The sequence below is a fragment of the Cottoperca gobio genome, chromosome 7, assembly GCF_900634415.1.
Source record: "Cottoperca gobio chromosome 7, fCotGob3.1, whole genome shotgun sequence".
NCBI classification, from domain to species: Eukaryota; Metazoa; Chordata; class Actinopteri; order Perciformes; family Bovichtidae; genus Cottoperca; species Cottoperca gobio.
The window spans coordinates 20,452,081-20,471,918 of NC_041361.1; the positions used below are offsets into that span (position 1 = coordinate 20,452,081).

General features: G+C 41.9%; 1 protein-coding gene across 1 annotated transcript in view; it reads right to left on the reverse strand.

Moving 5' to 3' along the window:
* klhdc8b (kelch domain containing 8B) overlaps window positions 1–12,108 on the reverse strand; it is a 131,941-nt gene extending 119,833 nt beyond the window's left edge. Inside the window, 2 exon segments of the mRNA XM_029436073.1 lie at window positions 11,622–11,868; window positions 11,870–12,108. Of these exon segments, the coding sequence (XP_029291933.1) occupies window positions 11,622–11,868; window positions 11,870–12,013 (391 nt within the window). The 5' untranslated portion in view covers window positions 12,014–12,108.
* Window positions 12,109–19,838: the final 7,730 nt, after the last annotated feature.

Here is a 19,838-nt window from a genome sequence, read left to right on the forward strand (position 1 = left end):
TGTCCTGTTTTATTTTGAAATGTTCTCTTCTCCTTGTGTCATGTCTTGTATTACTTCCTGCCTTTGTGTTTTTGCCTTTCTCCCCCAGGTGTGTCTCGTTACATTCATTAGTTTCCTCCTGTGTGTTTGCCTCTCTCTCTCAGCTGTGTCTCGTTCCCTCATTTAGTGTCTGTGTATATATCCCTATCTGTCTCTTTGTTCTTTGGGTTTGTCATTCATGTTACTGTGTCCTGCACGTGTCCTGATCGGTTTGTGTTTGTTTGTTACTTTGTTAGCTTCGGCTTTTGTTTTCAATAAAACAAATTTTTGGTTAACATCATCGTCCAGTGAACTGCATTTGGGTCCTCACCTCCAGCACACCGTGACAGTACGAACCCACCATAGAAATGGACCCAGCGGTTCTGAAGGATTTAGGGGGACTTTTGAGGTAATGGCGATTAGCCATTGCAGACCCCAGCCTTCCCCCTGCCATCTCTGCAGACTCCGGCCGTCTCCCTGCCGCCTCTGCAGACCCCGGCCGTCTCCCTGCCGCCTCTGCAGACACCGGCCGTCTCTCTGCCGCCTCTGCAGACCCCAGCTGTTCCCCAGCTTCCCCTCGAGGCCCCAGCTATTCCCCAGCTGCCCCTCGAGGCCCCGGCTGTTCCCCAGCTGCCCCTCGGGGCCCCAGCTGTTGCCCAGCTGAACCTCGAGGCCCTAGTCCCTATTCCTGCTGTTGGGCCGCGACAGCCTCCAGTTCCTACTGCCGAGCCACGACTGCCTCCTGTTTCCGCTGCCGGGCCGCGACAGCCCCCTGTTTCTTCTGCCGGGCCGCGACAGCCCCCTGTTTCTTCTGCCGGACCCCAACAGCCCCCTGTTTCCGCTGTTGGGCCGCGACAGCCTCCAGTTCCCACTGCAGAGCCACGACTGCCTCCTGTTTCCGCTGCCAGGCCACGACAGCCTCCTGTTTCTGCTACCGGGCCGCGACAGTCCCCTGTTTCTGCTGCCGGGCCGTGACAGCCCCCTGTTTCCACTGTTGGGCCGCGACAGCCTCCAGTTCCCACTGCCAAGCCACGACTGCCTCCTGTTTCCGCTGCCAGGCCGCGACAGCCTCCTGTTTCTTCTGCCGGGCCGCGACAGCCTCCAGTTTCTGCTACCGAGCCACGACAGCCTCCAGTTTCTGCTGCCGGGCCGTGACAGCCCCCTGTTTCTGCTGCCGGGCCGTGACAGCCCCCTGTTTCTGCTGCTGGGCCGCGACAGCCTCCTGTTTCCGCTGCCGGGCCGTGACAGCCTTCTGTTTCTGCTGCCGGGCCGCTCTACCGGAGGCCACTTTACCACCGTACTATAAATAATCCTGGGAAAAACGGGAGGGTTGACAGATATGATGCAGCAATGGTTCAGCACCTTATGCCGATTCCTGGAATGGTATACATTTCTGATTCTTGGTGTCATATTAAAATGTTTACATTACAGGTCCTTTAGCAGACGCTCTTATCCAGAGCATCTTACAGTGAACTAACTACAGGGATAGTCTCCCTGGAGCAGCTTTAAGTACCTTGCTCAGGGGCTCAATGGTGGCAGCCCTGGTATTGAACTCACAACCATCTGGTGTTCTGTTTTGAAGCCGTACCACTAGACCAGTGGTCTTCACTATTTTTTACATGAGAGCCGCATTGATTGGACAAGGTCATTAGGAGAGTCACTTTTACCGCAAAGTATGAAAAGCAACATCCAGTCATAAAAAGCACGTCTGTTTATTAATCTGTCATCCCACCCAGAACATACAATATGCAATGCAGCCAACCAATACATTCAATAAAAGCAGAATTATCTGTTATGATGTTGTCAAACTCTGCAAACAATATTTATGCTGAAGCCAAAAAGCAGTGTTTCACAATTAGAGTCTGAGAAGGTTTTTTTTGCCCGAGCCAAAATCCATGCGATCTCAAAAGATGCCTTAGTAACTAAGGCATCTTTTGAGATCGCATGGATTGGTTAGGCTTAGTTAATCGTTCAGCTGTATTAGTTGTCCTGTGTATGAGCCTTTGTTTTCCAGAAAGAGAAGAAGAAAGATGTTCTATTTTATTTACTAATTTCACTTCCAGGTGCGTAAGTTTCGTTGAATTTTGGATGCGTTGTTTAGAAATGCCACTCCAAATGACTTCGCTTGAAACCAGAGCGGATTTGTTTGCACATTAAGAACGAAGGGTTCGACTCGTGGAGGACAAATAAAAATTCCTCTGTCCCTTTTCTTGAAATTTCCTTTGCTCGTCTTGTATGGCTCGTACCTTTCTTTGTTTTTAACGGGAGCAGCTGTTGTCTGTCCACAAACCACATCTCCAGCATCTTCCTCTTGATTTGCGGTGGTTGGATGCGACAAAGCCAAATCTTAATTTTCCTTGTTTGTCACGCTTTGTTTCTGTTCACCTGGTGTGCAACCTTTTTTAATTAATAAGAAATCGATCCATTTTACGTCCGTAGAAGGACGTGCTAACTAGCATGAAATGGTGAAACGAGTCGACCGGAGCCAAGCTAACGCAAGTATGAAGTGCCAGGTTGGTCGTAGTATATTCCAATTGAAATGCTCCAATTTAGCGATATAATTTTTTTTGTAATTGTCCATATTCATAAGCATGCTTATGATAACTTATTTTTAATGACGTTTAAGTTTATTTATTTCTATACTAGCACACCATGTATCTACCCGTCCAAGAGCACATTCACCATTGTAGCGCTGATAGACCGCCAAAACTGGCAACTCCGCAGTGAGTCAGTGTAGTGCTGAGCAAGTTTAAATATCTTGTTTCTCGTCTATATGTATATCTTTTATCCATTATTATTGTCAATTATTTTTTTTATTATTTGTAGGCTAATAGAGCAGACACTGCGTTTTTATGGGTTATATGTAATAGCCCTGCTTCTTTTTAGTGTTTTTATGAAATATCTGTATTGACTGCAGTCATATCTATCACCCCTTTATTTAGCCTACTGCCATGCGAGCCACCAATTAAAGCTTGGCGAACCGCAGGAGGCTCGCGAGCCACGCAATGAGTAACATTGCACTAGACCATCACCACCCACACGAATCAATTCAAAGGCAAATCTCAATTCAATAAATGCCACATTTCAACATAATAACAGTTAAGTTAACTGACCTAAAGGTCTCTGTCTGACGGAACAGAAAGAAATCCAATAAAAAGCGAACTGCAATGGTTCGGCAGCTTGTTAAAAGTCTTCTGCCTAAAAGAAAGTATGATTTACTGACAAGTTGGTTATAGAAACTTGAATTTTGTGTTGCAATACATAGTTTTGGCTCCACACAGATTATACACAGAAGGCATCAGAGACGTTTCTTTTCATGCCACTGCAATACATATAAAATGCACAAATGAGATCGGTGGAGCAGATCGGGGAGAAAACTTCACCACTGTTACCGACTGCTACCAAAAACCTTGGAGGAGCTGCACTGAAACCTTGTTACATAACCCTGCACAACAACACAACTGATTCACAGAAACTGCTGAGGGGTCCATCCTGCTGTGTCCTCAAGCACTTCTTTAATGTGTTAACAGAGATGCAGAGACGGCATCTGAAATGACATCAGTGTTGATAAAAGTAAGCTCTAAAAAACCCTGGAAAGACGTCTCTCATCCCTCCTCCTTCAAGGAGTTTTGTTATTTTAATGGGTCCTACTACACCTGAAGATATGCACTGCTTTGATGTGAATTATTTACAAGATTATAACTAGAATGGATTTGAATGAATGTGATCCTTGGATGATCCCATTTCCCGAGTTGGGAAGCTGTTCTTCTGAATTTGGCGTGTTTATATTGTCAATCGTAATGTGGAAACAACATGGACCCTACAAAGAAGCTGCGTTGAATGAACAACATGTTGACATCTGTTTCAGAGTTGTTCTGATTTGAAGGGGCGTTGAATTTTCACTCTCAGGAACTCATTGTTCTCATTTATTTCAACAACACACATGCCCTATTTCGCAATGTTAATAAAAGTGAAAGATCATTTGTGTAGAGAACACCCTGTTCCGTCGCTTCGGAGCCATGGAAGCATGCCTTTATCTTCTTCCTTGTAGAAACATACTTCACATCTTTGAGCTCGACTACCCTGCGGAACAGTTATTTTGCAGTCAGGCGGTGTGCAGGTCAGCTGACACACAGACAGGGACTGTTGACTAGCAGAGGGCAGTGGTTGTTAATCATAGACTCAGGGAAAAAGGAAATTATACCCATGAGCGCAGTGGGAGTATGACACTTTTGAGTCACTCTCCAGCCGCAATTAAAAAGTTGGCTGGGCATGAAGAGGACTAAAAGCGACATGTTCTAAGGGAGCAGTGGGGGGTTGCATTTATAATATACGATGTTTCATGTCTCTGTGCAAACTGAGCTAAGCCAGAGGAAAGAGATACTTGTTTCACGGTGAGCTGATCCACGAGTGAAGTGAAAGAGGTGAGAGGGGAAAAATGATATAAAAAGGGCAAAACTCAAAGAAAGACAAAAAGTGGGCCAACGTTTGAGTAGAGGGATGGGGGATTTCCAAATAGCAGCATTTGGGATTAATGATGAAGGAGGAAGAGGCAGAAAGAGAGAACTGCTGAATGAGAGAGATACATCCACATACATATATGGTGTTCACTTCACTAGAGGCAACACAAGGTGCCACAAGTATGCACACAGAGACACACACACATGCAGGTTCTGTTGGCTGCTAATTTAGGAGTACACAGAGTGTGTAGCTCTGCCTGACACGCACAAATAGACATTTACAACTTGCTCCCTCTGATTAGTCTAAAAACAAACACACAGTCACACACTTGTTGCCAAGAAACAGCAATGCTCGCTTGATTAGTCAACTCTGAAATGCAGACGAAGCCAGGAGACGCACAGGAAAAACAGCTAGGGGTGAGAGGAGAGGAGAGGAGGGGAGATGAGAGGAGGGGAGGAGAAGAGAGGAGGGCAAGAGACACACACACAAACAGGTTCTCCCCAGACATCAGAGGGCAAGAGTGGAGAATGTATGAATGTTGGCTGAAAGCACATCCATGCTCGACGCACACACTTAACTGCCTTTCTGTTGGTCTGACACACACACACACACACACACACACACACTTATGTGCTTTTGACCATGTATTTCTGCACAATACCACTGCATGAACATGTTGTGACATTTCCACATAAAAAAGGTCAGTGTTCTTTTTTTAATAAGAAAGACTGCTGCCTAGGCGATATGACTGAATATGTAAAAATCCTCTTTGTGTCAGGAACCAACAGAAACATCAACACCACCATATGTATTATTATATGTATGAGTACATTAGACAGAGACTGTGGTTAAGAACTACAGTACAGATGAGGTATAGCTAAGAACAAGAAATGATCACGGAATGTAAATATGGACCAAATTCTTGTACTCCAGTGTGGAGCGAGTTAGTCATATAGTATTATGGTACAGTATTATCAATAACATTATAATGTAACTTGGTTGCTTACTAATTTACTATCCAGAATATACTTAGAAAAGCAACAAACGACATAGATTGACCGTTCAATGTTTGTATTTTCTCAAAAACAATTCCTTGAGAATAAGGTCAGCGGAGACTGGAAAACTGAAACTCTCTCAGGTCACGAGTTTGGCTGGGGATGCTGGACTGCAAACTCCCTAAATAAATCAATCGTAGGACACACAGATCTGCACTTTAAACACTGATATAGTTGCATCTTTTCTAATGCAACCTGTAACCCTACAGAATAATGCAGTTAGCTCATGGAAGGAACGCTCGGTTATTACTGTAGCTAGTACGCTGGTTAGCCGGGCATGCTATCAGTTACACGAATGGGGTTGGGGTTGGTGGGTGAATAAGAAAAAAGATGTGTTTCAATCTCCGTTTTATTAACTTTCTACTGAAGTTCAAAGGGCTTCTGTTTTTTTTTTTTTAACATAATTTGAACAAAACAAAACACAGCAGTGTTTTCCTTCTCCAGGGTGCTCAATCTGATTCCACTCTAATTTTGATTTAAACTTTACATTTTAAATAGATACTTAAAGTAGTTATCTACTTGTAGTTTTTTTTTTTACTTGACACTAAAATAATCCCAGATTTACGGCAAAATAAATGGCCTAAATCTATATCTTCATATGCATATTCATGCAAAGATACCAGGAGATTCAAACACTATAGGAGCTCAGAATGTGGGTGTTCTGCTGAATCAGCGGTCTAATGCACACGCCATGGACACATGACGTCTTTGGATCTAGTCGAGGACCTTTATCTTCCAACTTCTTGAATGGAAACATGACTTCTACAGAATGGTTAAGGACTCGTCTTGTATAACATTTCATAACAGTAACAGCAGTCAGTGATTTCTTAACTTTTGATAAGAGGGGGTTGCCCAATGGCCCCCACACCACCAACCAACACACACACCCATGTGCACCTCCCAAAGGACATTGTTGCAGGACATCTTAACCATGTCTCAATAATATGATTTGTTCCAGAAGGGGCTTGATCTGATGGTGTCTTCAGACGTTACTGAATGATCATAGAAATATTACTATTGGAACACTACAGGCAGAAGCTTGTTCCTCTCACTACACATTGCTTTGTGTCACTTTGATCATGGAGGGGACACTATTCTATACAGTATACAGTCTAAAATATAGTATATAATTGAGTATATGTATATGTATATATGTATATAGTGTATGTATAATATATGGTTTAGAAAATATAATAGATCCAAGAAGGGCGAGACTGAGGGACAAAAGCACAATTACAAATCAAACTGCTACTTCAGCACCACGGGCAGCGCCATGGATTCATCAATACTCAGTTAAGCTACTGGTGTTTCAGAGCCGTGGTCGGGACTCTAACTTGCACAAACCTCAGTCTAAAGGATCAATGAGTGAGGAAGACATCCAGGGGTGGATCCGTCCTTTATATTTTCAGACAGTCTTTTATACATTTGAGACATTTGTCATTGTGCAGTAAAATCACACACGTGAGCAACTAGTGTAAAGAATACACAACCTCTTTTCAATCCATCCCAGCTGTAACATGACATCCTGACTTTCACTTCAGTGGACACTTTGCATGACACAAACTGAGTTCCTTTAGGCTTATACTTATTACTTAAATCCAACAACAGGGTTTAAAAGCTACTGTTATTCACCTGTTGTGCGTAACTACTCTCATCACAGCTCCGCACCTCATCAGCCTCACAACGAATCTCGTTTTAAATTCTGTAACCCTCAAGGGTTTCAGCTGCAACTGCAGTAGTTTCACGGGTTTCAGCTGCAGGCAAACTTTCAGATGTGAGTTTAGACATGATTAGATGATGGTTTCTCAAAGCTTTTTGTTCCAATTCCTGGCACTTTGCAGGGATGGTAAGTGTAACAATACATATTACAGGGAACAGTGTGTATGAATCCTCGTAGAGTACAGTAAGTATTGTCAAGCTCAGCATCTAAATAAAGTTTCTCTACTAGTTACACTAATGCCAATAACTATCAACCAGTGTACAGCAATCAGGGTGCCACACACACACACACACACACACACACACACACACACACACACCACACACACACACACACACACACACACACACACACACACACACACACACACACACACACACACACTCCATATAGTTGGTCATTTGTCACAGATGTCCAAAGGGATTAGAGAAAAATATGAACTATTGTTTTGTTTCTGTTTCAGAGACAATGTTGCAGAGTTTTCCTGTCGTAATGAACACATGGATGATGTAAAGTTTGAAATGAACATCATGTACAACAGCAGACATAATCCTCAGATTAATAGTCTCAGTTTAATACATTCCATGAAGATTTACTGGTGGAAGCGATTATCAACGACACCGAATCTCTTCTTCTTTCCATAATCACTGGCGACTGGAAACAGTGTGGGAGAAACAAATAATTGCAAATGAAGAGTGTGCAGTTCCTGCCTTGTATGTATTATATATTTTCATGCTCACACTGACGCACCCCGGCACATCTCTTCTGCAGCACTCACCGAACATGAACACACGAGCGCTTGAGTGAGCGTTTCCTAAATGGGTGTTTTTCTTTACAAGTGTGACAGCATGACTTTAGGGAAGTGTTGTGACTGCAGGGTTTTGGAGCAGAATTCTGAACTCTCTGCGTCGCTTTGCACACTGAAAGCACGTCCCGTGTCCACGCTCAATACAACGCACTGCATTTCACAAACAAACACTGTTCTCTTTGGTAAATATAAATATATAAATAACATTAAATATTATAAAAGGTGTTGGTGAAAAGAAAATGGCTTAAAGTTATTTAATTATGACGCAGAATCAGACTGTATTTTTGGACTCAAGAAACAGATCAAAACCTTGAATATTAGCATTATGGTAGAGATGCACCGAAGGAAATTATTTTGGTCGATTCTTTCTAAAACCTATAATTGACAGCATACACAATTTACATTTTTGTAGCTTTTCTTTAATGTAAAAGTCAATTGTATGTTACATATCAGAGAATAATTTGATAACATATGCTATACTATGTATGTAGGTCTATTACATAGAGTCAACTATTTATTATAAAACTAAGATCCGCTCCCGTTAGCCTGACCTGTGAAATGACACTGCAGCATCCAGCACAGCCCCCACACTGCGGGTGTTCCAGTCCTGAACCTGACTTTTTCTATCACTGTCAGCAGTGAGCAAGTTCGCCGGACATGCTAACGTTTGCAGCTTACGTTACAGCAGATACATAGTTACAGTTGCTAAGCTGTGATTGGACAATTGTTGTTTGGGAAAAGGGTTTAGTGAATGCAAATCAATTGTTCGAAATGTATGTCTAAGTGTCAGTTTTACATATTTGTTTCATACCTAGACTATAATTTGACTTAATACCCCTTTAATTCAACATGTAATGCTTGATTCAACATCCCATAAATGCAGACGGAAACAAACTGATCTGTGTTACTCTCAACGATACCTCTCTGCTGCCCTTTTTACCTTGTGTATGGAATAAAATTGCATTTCACAAAAGAATTCCCTCACTTTGTCTCTATTACCTTGAAAGGTCATATTGATTCCTCGGTTTATCAAGTCGGCACTCAACAGCATGCAGCCCGAGATGTAAACACAGGAAACTACAGCGAGGAAGAATTTCAACAAGTGTGTCTGACTTCTGTTCTCTCTCTGCTCATCGTCAGCCTTCAGTCTTCTGTCAATGTAACCATTTATTTGGAGCACAAAGTGCTTCCCATAGACAGCATTAACAGAAAAGAAAAACACACACAATCACAAATGTAAAAAGAAAAAGTCAAGAACCACTGCCACCCACTCTTCTCCCTTCCTCGCTTTCTCACGACTCTCCTTTCTTGTGTGCCAACATACACAACCTCAGACAGTCTGCACATGCCTGGGGAATGAGCACAACTCCAGTATGTTTATTCAGTGAAGGTGTACTGCGTGGCGACTGGCTCTTCCACACAAGCTATGTTTGACATTCGGCTGGAACACATGAGGTAGCACACACACACACAGACGAAGATATTGCAGTAGACACACACATAAAACCTATTAGTGGTGTGTAACGGTGAACAAAAAGTCACGGTTTGGTATGTGTTTGGTACAACAGGGAAAAAGATTTTTCTTTTTTCTTTACTTTGAAAAGTGTTAACATTCAAAGTGGCTCATTGGCCATTATTCTTAAAGTTGAAGTTGCACTTAAATACTGGCATACTGTCATTAAGAAAACATAAATAACTCAAATGTCAGTCATGCTCCATCATAGGACTTGTTGATAATTCCTGATTGATTGGGCTGTAGCTTTGGGGTCTGCCCATTATTCTGAAACCCCAACAGTCAGCATTGGATCGAAAGCCCATTTGTCCGATGGGACGTTTACACGTATTGTTACAGCCCTACATTTACATCATCCGAATTTTAAGAGTGCTTCACTGCAATATTTACTAAACAGACAAAGTTAAGCCCCAGCGTCGTGGTTTGTGCGAGTAGCCATCGTTCTCAGCGACAGTCAACTTTAATCAGAAGAGAGCAGCTTCCACTCAAGAGACACTTTAGCAGCTTCACCGTCACTGAAAAGCTTCGAGGGGCTTCTCCCAAGAATGAACGGCTAATTAGTTAACTTCACCACTTCAGAGGAATGAGTTTGTTGATGCTGTTGTTTTTTTAATGTCTTATGAAAATGTCAAAGCAGCTGCCTAATCAGTTCTTAATGAGCCTGCATGAAGTTTTTGGCAGTAATTGATATGCTGATGGCACACTCCTGACACATTTAGATGTCAGAGCAGAAATCTCTCCAAGCACTGCAATGAAATGAACCCGTCATACAAAGATTGAATCAACTAATGTAGATAATTAATATTCAGGAACACAAGTGCACACCTCTCGACTCACAAACACCACAGGTCTACCAGTCATCCAAAGAAACTGGGTTATTTAGACTGAAGTAAAGAACTACCTGTCCTCCAAAGCAAAGGTTTGACATTGTTAACACCAAGTCCCTGGACAGTATATAGTTACATAACTAAAGCCAAAAGCAGCGTCTCTGTTCTTGTAGCTAGCTATCGAGCTAATTAACTTTAGCGAGTAGGTTAAAAACTTCATCTCTCTAAAGCTACATGCCCCAAGCTCATTGATGATGTTACAGGCAGAAGACATGTGAAGAACAGAAATAAATAATAAGTCACCTGGAGCGACAGCCCAAAGGTAAGACTTATGCTAGATTTTAAGTTAGGGACAAAGTTATCTTGAGTAAACTTCAACACATCCAAATAAGAGCAGATCTGGCTGTTAGCTAGCATTACCTTAAACTCTGATAGTGTCATCCGGCGCTGGTCCTGAATGGGGGAATAATAATGACGTGCTCCTGACCTTTGGAGTAATGCTATAGATGTTGTGCTATGTATCACATTACAGTAATCATCAATTGTTGTCTTTTTAAAATGTCATTCTATCAATACGAGAATTCATTTGTACATTCCATTATGGAGGTCGACGGATTTGGGCTCAAAGTTCAAAGTAAATAAATCTTAAAAGTTTCTACCACTACATCTGCAGCTGTTAAGGCTTAGGACAAACCCGACGAGTACTTGAAACCAGAGTTTCTTATATTCCTTGATAATCAGAAAGCAGCCTAAACCTTACTAAGTACTTGACAAAATACTGAAAGACAGGTCAGTAATAAAGGAGTTCTAGCAGTAGACGACCCAGCAAGTCCTGCAAGAACACCACTTAACTCAAATAGTTAAGGTTAGGCAATGACGTCCATGGACTTTGATGCAGTTTCGCAAATCTAGGTTTACCTTATAGAGCCGGCCGTTTATTTACCGATATGTCTCCGTCCGGTGTCACACAAGTGAAGTCATTGGTAGTCTACATCAGTCGCAACAAGCAAACATCTATCAAATGTCAAAACATCAACCATCTGACCCAGACTGGAACAGACCTGGTCCAATGGGTCCAATCAAACGTCACATCCAAATCATATTCATAATCAGTTTTAATGTGTGTCCTCGCCTTTAGGACTTTCTATTGACAACAATGTTGCACTTGCACATTTGCTATGAAAATCAGCATGACACGCATACAATTCCACTTTCTTACCTTTCTCCACAGTGGTGACTCCCATGGATGGCTGACCCAGGCTGGCCCTTGTCTCCCATTTGCCCTCGTCGGGGTGGTACATCTCCACGGAGGGCAGCGGGGTCTGTTGCTGGTTCATGCCCCCGAGCACCATCACCTGGCCCCCTAACGCCACAGCCGAGGCCCCTGCTCGCGCAGTGGGAAGCGGAGGCAGCTGGCTCCACGTCTGGCTCTCTACATCCAGGACCTCGACGCTGTCCAGGGGCAGCGCCAGTCTCGCTGCAGCCCCCCAGAACATAGAGCAGGCCTTCGTGGTAGACGGGCGTGCAGTAGACGCGGCGCTGCGTCATGGGGGGGAACTGCTCCCAGTAAAGGGACTTGACAGGACTCACCGCCATCTCCTGCACAGGCATGTCTCCAGGACAGAGAGGAGGGGACACACCATCACACGCTGCACCGGGGAGGAGGAAGAGAACGAGCAGGAGAGGAAGAGGGTGGAGTGAGAGTGCTTGCAGAGTGAGAGTGCTTGCAAAGGTGAAACAAAACTGAGCGAGAGCAGAAGAAACAAGCCGAGGCACAAGTATGTTTCCGTCTGTTTGATTGACCACGTGTGTCCTCAGAGGGAAAGAGACAGGGAAAGTAGAAATGGATAGAATGACTGGGGATGAAGATGAAAGGGATGCTAGTAAGTGGACAGAATAGGGAAAATGTAAGAGAGAGAATGAGGACAGTTTCTAACTCACTCCTTAGCCAGATGTCACGACACCCTCTCTATTCAAATGTTTTATTCATCCAGTTGTTGGTGTTTTCAAGCAGCAGAGCCATCTGTCCTTCAATTTCCTCTATTCTTTTCTCTCTCCGACCCTTCTCTCTACTTCACGACATCCTGCCGGGAGGGTATTTTGGTTAAAGTTTTGGCTTGAATATATTCCTGGGGGATAGATGCTTGAACAGGGTGTCCAAGGGCTTAAAACTTAATCCCGCAAAAACCTTTAAGTCAAGAGTGGAGGAGTTGAAAAAGGGATAATTGAACGAGTAGGGAGATGGCACTGGATCAAAGACTCAGGAAGAGGGAGTTAAGTAACACTGACCTTCACTAGTGCCCTGATAATCCAAGAGAAAGCCTTTACAGCAGAGACTTTTATACCGTCAAACAAAAAGAAAAATTATTCACCTGCAACTCTATTTGTAATCTGGTGACAGAACCTCCAGTGAGAAAAAAAACCTGTAATAAATGAACCAAAGTCTTTAAAAGAAAACTCTACGGGAGTGTAACGACTGCAAAACTTCCTTGCATTCTTCCTCTAATTAAACAAGGATTCAAATCCCCCGAGTGTCGCTCTGTGGCTCGCTGTCAGGCGCAGGCTGTTGTGAACTGTGTGTTTCTCTGCTTCCTGGTAGCTGTGGAGAGGACGAGGGTCCCTTGGAGGGGCCCAATCTGGAAGAAAAGACAACACAAGATTAGACGAGGAATTAGAATATAATTTAAGAGCTAGAATGAGAATCTTAAATGAAATGAAAAAAATAACATCCTGTTTATTTGCTGAACAATTACACGAGTGTGTTGTTTTGAGTTACAGTGAGACAATGAAATACAATCCAGGAAATCCAGTTTGAGTAACATGTCCTTTAATTTGAAGGTTTATCAGATGACAAAATTCTTCATAGCAGTTTATAATAAAGAGACACGATTTTACAACTCTGAAAACTTTATATGGCAGTAATTATTATCTTTCTGCACAACAATACCCAGGCTAACGGTAGAAATACGGCGTTCACTTCACAAAGTAATCCACGATGAATGTGCTCTTGCCCGGAGCCGGAAGCCCTCTGTGTCGGCACCCTGGCTACACCGCCAAATTATTTTAATTAATGATAGGGCTGTGTTCCTTCACGCAGGGTTAAAGTCAGTCCAGACGTGGCCTCAGACTGCCTTTCTGACTGAGTAATACAAGCTATACTCAATCAGATTAAAAACTACACAATACGGGACCTTAAATAGTTGCACAGAAAAAATCACACATCAAAAGTCCAGAGGCCAGTGTTTGTACTGGATGCAAATTAATCATGAAGACCACATTCAAATTAAGTCCTCACAGTCTACGGCAAAACATAAAACATTTGTACTGTATTTGTAGCAATGCTTCAGCCTTAATACAGATTTTTACGCCACATTAGCTTTTGGCAAATTGAATATGAAAATTCAGCAGAGCACAATCACTATGTTCAGTGAAACATTGTGTCTAATGGAAACTATTGATACTCCTGAGACAGAAGAATTTTTGTCTGAATTATATTGATTTAATACACCAATCCAATGAAAAGCAGAACGAGGTGGCTCAATCTGTCAAACACAACTAGTATGCTGGTGTGTGTGTGTGTGTGTGTCTGTGTGTGTGTGTGTGGTGTGTGTGTGGTGTGTGTGTGTGTGTGTGTGTGTGTGTGTGTACACGGCAGGAGGCACACTGTGACCTGAGGATTGACAGGGGGAGCAATGACATTTAGCAGGTGGGAGGAGTGTAAGAAAGCAAAACAATATACTGCATCTCTGTGGTCCTCATCTTCCAGCTCACACTATACAATGTCTGTGTGTGTGTGTGTGTGTGTGTGTATGTATGTATGTATGTATGTATGTATGTATGTATGTATGTATGTATGTATGTATGTATGTATGTGTGTGTGTATGTATGTATGTATGTATGTATGTATGTATGTATGTATGTATGTATGTATGTATATATATATATATATATATATATATATAATACATAATACTATATATTTATGAATAATGATGCCATCTGTCCCTGTGGACTTGCTGACCTTTCACAAGAGAGAGAGAAATAAGGAAGACAGCACAGAGGTCAGTGTGTGTCCATACCTGCATATTTGCATATGAATGTAACATATTCAAACATCTTTGTTTGTCTACAACAGAGAAAAGGAAGGATTACGAAAATTCCTGAGAAGCTCAGGACCATGTAACAACCCGACAGAATAAATAAAAACTAAATAAAATAGTATTGTACAATTGCAAAAAATAACTTTTAAAAAAACAGCATAAGAAGTTTGTTGTGTTGTGGAGAATGTAGACGGCAGGTTTTAACAAGGAAAAATGGATATTTTTGGTTCTGCTGTATCGGTTTTGATGTTACTTTTTTTTAAACAGTCCACTGTGAGTCTGACATGTGTAGTACAGTGAAGTACTCCTATAAATATGTTACTGAAACCAAGTGGAATAATAAGAAAACATTGTACAAAATTGATATTCTGTTAATTAAATCGCCATCACCATGATTCTGCAAATGTTCTGAGAGGTCCGACTACGTTTAAGCACGGTAACTTATATAGTTCCGTAACTGTAGCTGTAGCATCACGTTTTAACATCATCACTTCATGCCAAACCTTCATTTCACAGTTCAACAATTCTCTGCTTTATTCAGATTTCCTAATTAATTCCTTAGATTCATTTCCAACAACAGGAGTGTGATGTTCTTTTTACTCTTGGCTGACATTCTTGACAACAAATAGAACGCAACAGGTTCCCCTTAATAGCATAGTGGGGCTGCTGATTATTTAAATAATCAAATCTCAACAGTTGGTATTCATCAAGTTGAAAACGAGCAATTTCTGATAATTTTGTGCAGTTAAGAGAGTTTGGTGAGTTCTTCCTGTAACACTCGTACGAGAAGATCTCACAGTAAAAATGAAGAATACAAAAATGTCCTTGAATGAGGCCCAATGTGAGGAAAACTTTTTCATAAGTGGTTCTTGGATATATGCATTTGAATATGCTTGTAAAGTAAGGACTGCATAACATTCATATAGCTACATGTATATTTTTGCAACCAGTGGAGTCGCCCCGCGCTGGCCGTTAGAGAGAACGCAGGTTTAAGGCACTTCCGCATTGGCTTCACTTTTCAGACCCGGAGGTATCCGCTTGGGAGAAATACACCAATAAAAAACATGACGTATCTAATTTGTACACAAACTGAAATGTAAAAGCGACAAGATTTACATGCTAGAACCATTTCTTGATGACGAGCATCTTTACAGACTTCCTAATTCAACCGCACGGTGAGAAAAGAACACCAGGAAGTCACTGCGCCTGCAGACAAACAGCTTGTAGCTCCCTTTAACACCACTACATGACATTTTCATATTTCTGTTTGGGAAAGCCAGGCTAACCGTTTCCCCCTGTATCTAGTATTTATGCTAAGCTAAGTCTACATCCACACAAATACATTTTAATGAATTAGTGTGGATGTTGACTTAGACTTGCTGACGTGTGATATGCATTTTCAGGCGTGTTAGTAAGGATGGAGATTATTTCAGAGCTAAAACGCTACCGAGCTGGGAGATGTGGATGTAGCCTAAGCTAATGCCGTTCTTCCTGTCAGCATACAGACATTAGAGTGGTACTGATCTTCTAATCTAACTCTCAGTAAGAAAACAAATAAGGTTATTTCCTGAAATGTCAAAGTATGCTTTTTATTCATCCGTCACGTTCACAGGTAAACAATGCTTTTATCAATCTTTTAAAGCTGAAGGAGCAACAAGTAGCTATGGTTTGTGTTGCATCTGTATCTGAAGAAATTGTATCAATAATGCTCCACTCTTTTTCTCTTTGAAGAGTTTCTGTGTGTCTGAAAGTGTGTGTTTGCAATGTTGAGAGCTCTGTTGTTCCCTCGGCCATACACCTATGAAGGCAACAACATAAAAATAATCTGACTTCTTCTGTTGTTTATCAGTGTTCTGTGGTTTTGGAAAACAAGCCTGAGCCTGCTGCTTTGTTACAATATAATGATTCTGGTGATATATTCATGGTAACATTTGATGTACAACATGCTGGTTAAGTCTAACTGCTAAATATAACATCTGAGGAACCCACATCCTCACACCTCCGAGAAGAAAACACACATCAGTCCTTCCTGTGGATCTCTATTAATTCCAGTGAGTCTACCATAGAGATTAGCGAACATGACAAACTCAAGATTATGCAAATGCATTTTATTTAGTGCACAGTTCATTACTGGAAAATAGCATCTCTCTCTCTCTCGCTCCTCCCCTATGCTGTGCTTGATGATGCCAGAAATAGGTGACTTCGGGGCCAAAATGAATTTATAAATTGCTTGTGTTGAGACTATTGTAGATGTTTCATTTAAGGATCTAATTGAGCCGCTTCATTATATAATACCAGCAGGCTAAAGAGTACACACGGTTCTCCTAATGCTCAGCGGCTCGAGATTATTATACTCTCTGGTTATAAACTGTGAATGCCATGTTAGAGTGTGTATGGCAGATGTGACTATGACCAAGACTCCCTGGGGTGCTCTGTTCCTACTAGCAAACATGCTGACAGCCTAATACAGTGAACAAACAGCACAATAACTGCTCGATGCAGGGAATCAACCACCGGTGAAAGGGAATGGGGAGAGCATTTACAGTAGGATGACTCTTTAGGGATCTTGATGTTAGAAAATGTGTAAATGTTCAAGTTTAGTGAAGTGAAACAGTTCTACAAAATTACCAACTCAATGTTTTTCCTTCTTATAGCTTCACTGGCAGTAGTGTGCATATAGCGTAGACACTCCTCAGCTGAACATGTGTCCCTCTCTGACCCTTAATATGGGTTTATGTTTACAAAATCTTGCCCACAGCAGCATTACATATGAGGAACACTTGAGAAAACTGTAAATGATCAAGAAGGCCAATAGAATCGAAAAGCACCACATTAACATGGGAATACAATAGCTGCAGAAAGGCTGATGGATAATCAAAACCCTTTTGGGCCCTCGTCTGTCAAACAATGAAACCTAAATAGCTAAATCAGCATGAGATACCAAACAGCCACTTCACCAACCACTGGTACACTGGTTACATACACAGTAAATAAGATATAAACGCATAACTTTTGCAACGTTTACGTTTAGCGTGCACACTACACCGGCCTTCTTGAACCCCTAAAGCAGAGGGGACACGCTGCTGACCCCTTTTTAGATCAAAAACTTTGGGATTGTGCTTTTGTCATGATCCTGGTTTATAGTTTTTCTGTTTCCTGTTTTACTTTGTAAAGAACACTCACCTTGTGTCATGTCTTGTTTTACTTCCCATCTTTGTGTGTTTTTGTCGCCTTTTGTGATTTGTTTGCCCCACCACGATTTGATCCTTCTGTATCCAATCACCCTGCTGCCCTAGTGTCTTTGCCTGCCTCCTCCAGCTGTGTCCTGTTCTTGTGATTAATATCTGTGTATTTATAGCCGTGTGTCCTGTTGGTTCCCTGTCGGTTTGTCGTCTATGTTTTCTGGTGTGGTCTTTCCTTCTGTGTTTATCCCTGTGTTGATCCTTGTGTTCCCTCCAACTTGAAGCTCGCTTTTAGTTTGCAACCTGCCTGTTGTGTGTCCTGCGCTTGGATCCTCGTTAACCGCACCGTGACAGCTTTAGTCTGTACGTACAGAAATGAAGACCTTTGAAAATGATGACATAGACGCTCACTTCCTCAAAGGATCTTATAAGTCATGACGTGTCCTTCCCTGATTCACCCCACCCCTATCACATGACCTTTTCAGCCTCGACTACCAGTGGTTAATTGGACATGGATAATGAATTACAGGCATTGTTATTGCTACCAGCATAGACATTGTTGTCTACCAGCATATACAACAATGTCTATGCTAGTAGCTGTTGTGAAGTTAAATTATGCGTTTTGAAATGCTAATACTGCCTACATGCACAGGAAGTACGCTATTATTTGAGCAATTTGCGACAATTCCCGTGACTCACAAAGTTATCAGCCCTATGGAGCTGACGTTTGAAGGCCTGGTTTGCGGCTTTGAGGAGGATGGTCATGTGATATGTATTTTGAGGCATGTTAATATGGACTGAGATTATTTATTAAGCAGCGCTTAATCACTACTGTGTAAAGAGATCGTTAATGTAGTAGTGTGAGTGCCTTAGTACCAAGAGTATTTTGTTTGGTGTATGAAATGAACAGTAACAAGACGAAGACTCCACAGAGTGACATTAATATAGACTACACCAGGCACTCCTAAGTCTTTTCTTAGCATAGAACCAAAATAGGGCTTTTACTGTTATCCTGAGACTTGGCTCCTGTAATACAGCATAACTGTGAGGGAGGGGCTCTACAGAAGTTGGCCCAAGGGTCTCAACTAAGATAGCAAATATAATCATCGACTGGGAGTCCTCCCATGTGACAATGGGAACATCAGTGGCATACTGCCACAAACCCTCCTGGGAATACTTTCAGTATATATATTCCAAAGTCATTAAGCTGATGTTGATAGGGACAGCTGCAACTGCTGAGTTAATAAAGGAACAAATGAGTCACATACTAGCAACTATTCAAGATTAAAATAACACACAAAGTCTCTTGGATGTCAGGGGATCTGATCTGGCAGTCAACGTCCTGCATCTATTACGTGTTTAGACTATTAAAACCAAAATCCTTCATGTGTAGAGTTAACAGACAATACTAACATTTTAGAGATCATGTGTAGCAAGAGACTGATTACTTACTGCATCATAATCACCAACAAGTTACATATAAAGCAACTGTGCTTAAAAGGCTTATTTTACTAAATAAGCCTGTGGCTTTCGAAACGGCTACTTTTTATGAACTTCATTTGACACTCAATAATGTTTTGAATCAGTTTTAAAATGTAACTCAGCAAGACAATAACTACAGAAACCCTGACATGCAGTGCTGCACTGTAGCATAGCTGTAGCTAGTACTCCTGGCTCCTGTAACCTTAATAAAGCACACCTGATGCAGCTCAGTATTTAGCCAGCAAGTTACTTACACTCAAGATGTTAGTGCAATTAAAGGTTTCTGAGGTAGCTTGGCAAGGATAGTTAGTCTGCGGTGGTCCATTGTCACATAGCCAGACCTCAATCTGATCAAGTAGACAACGTCTACAGAAACGTTTTTGAGAAAGAATTGGGATAATACAGTGGCATGTTTTGGATGAAGGTTAAGTGGGACTCAGGCCTTCTCATTCTTGGCCTTCCCTCAAAGGAGCTGATTCTAACCCATCTGACAAATTACTGTTATTCGTCAGAAAATTTATTTTTAAGTAACTGGACCGAGAATAAGTCACCTACTGCCACATTGTGATACAGGGATATATTCAGGGTCCTCGCTCATGAAAGAATCACAGTTCTGAAGGGTAATGAGAGGTGCTCCACTGAAATGTGCTCTCCTTTGCTTGACTACCTGCC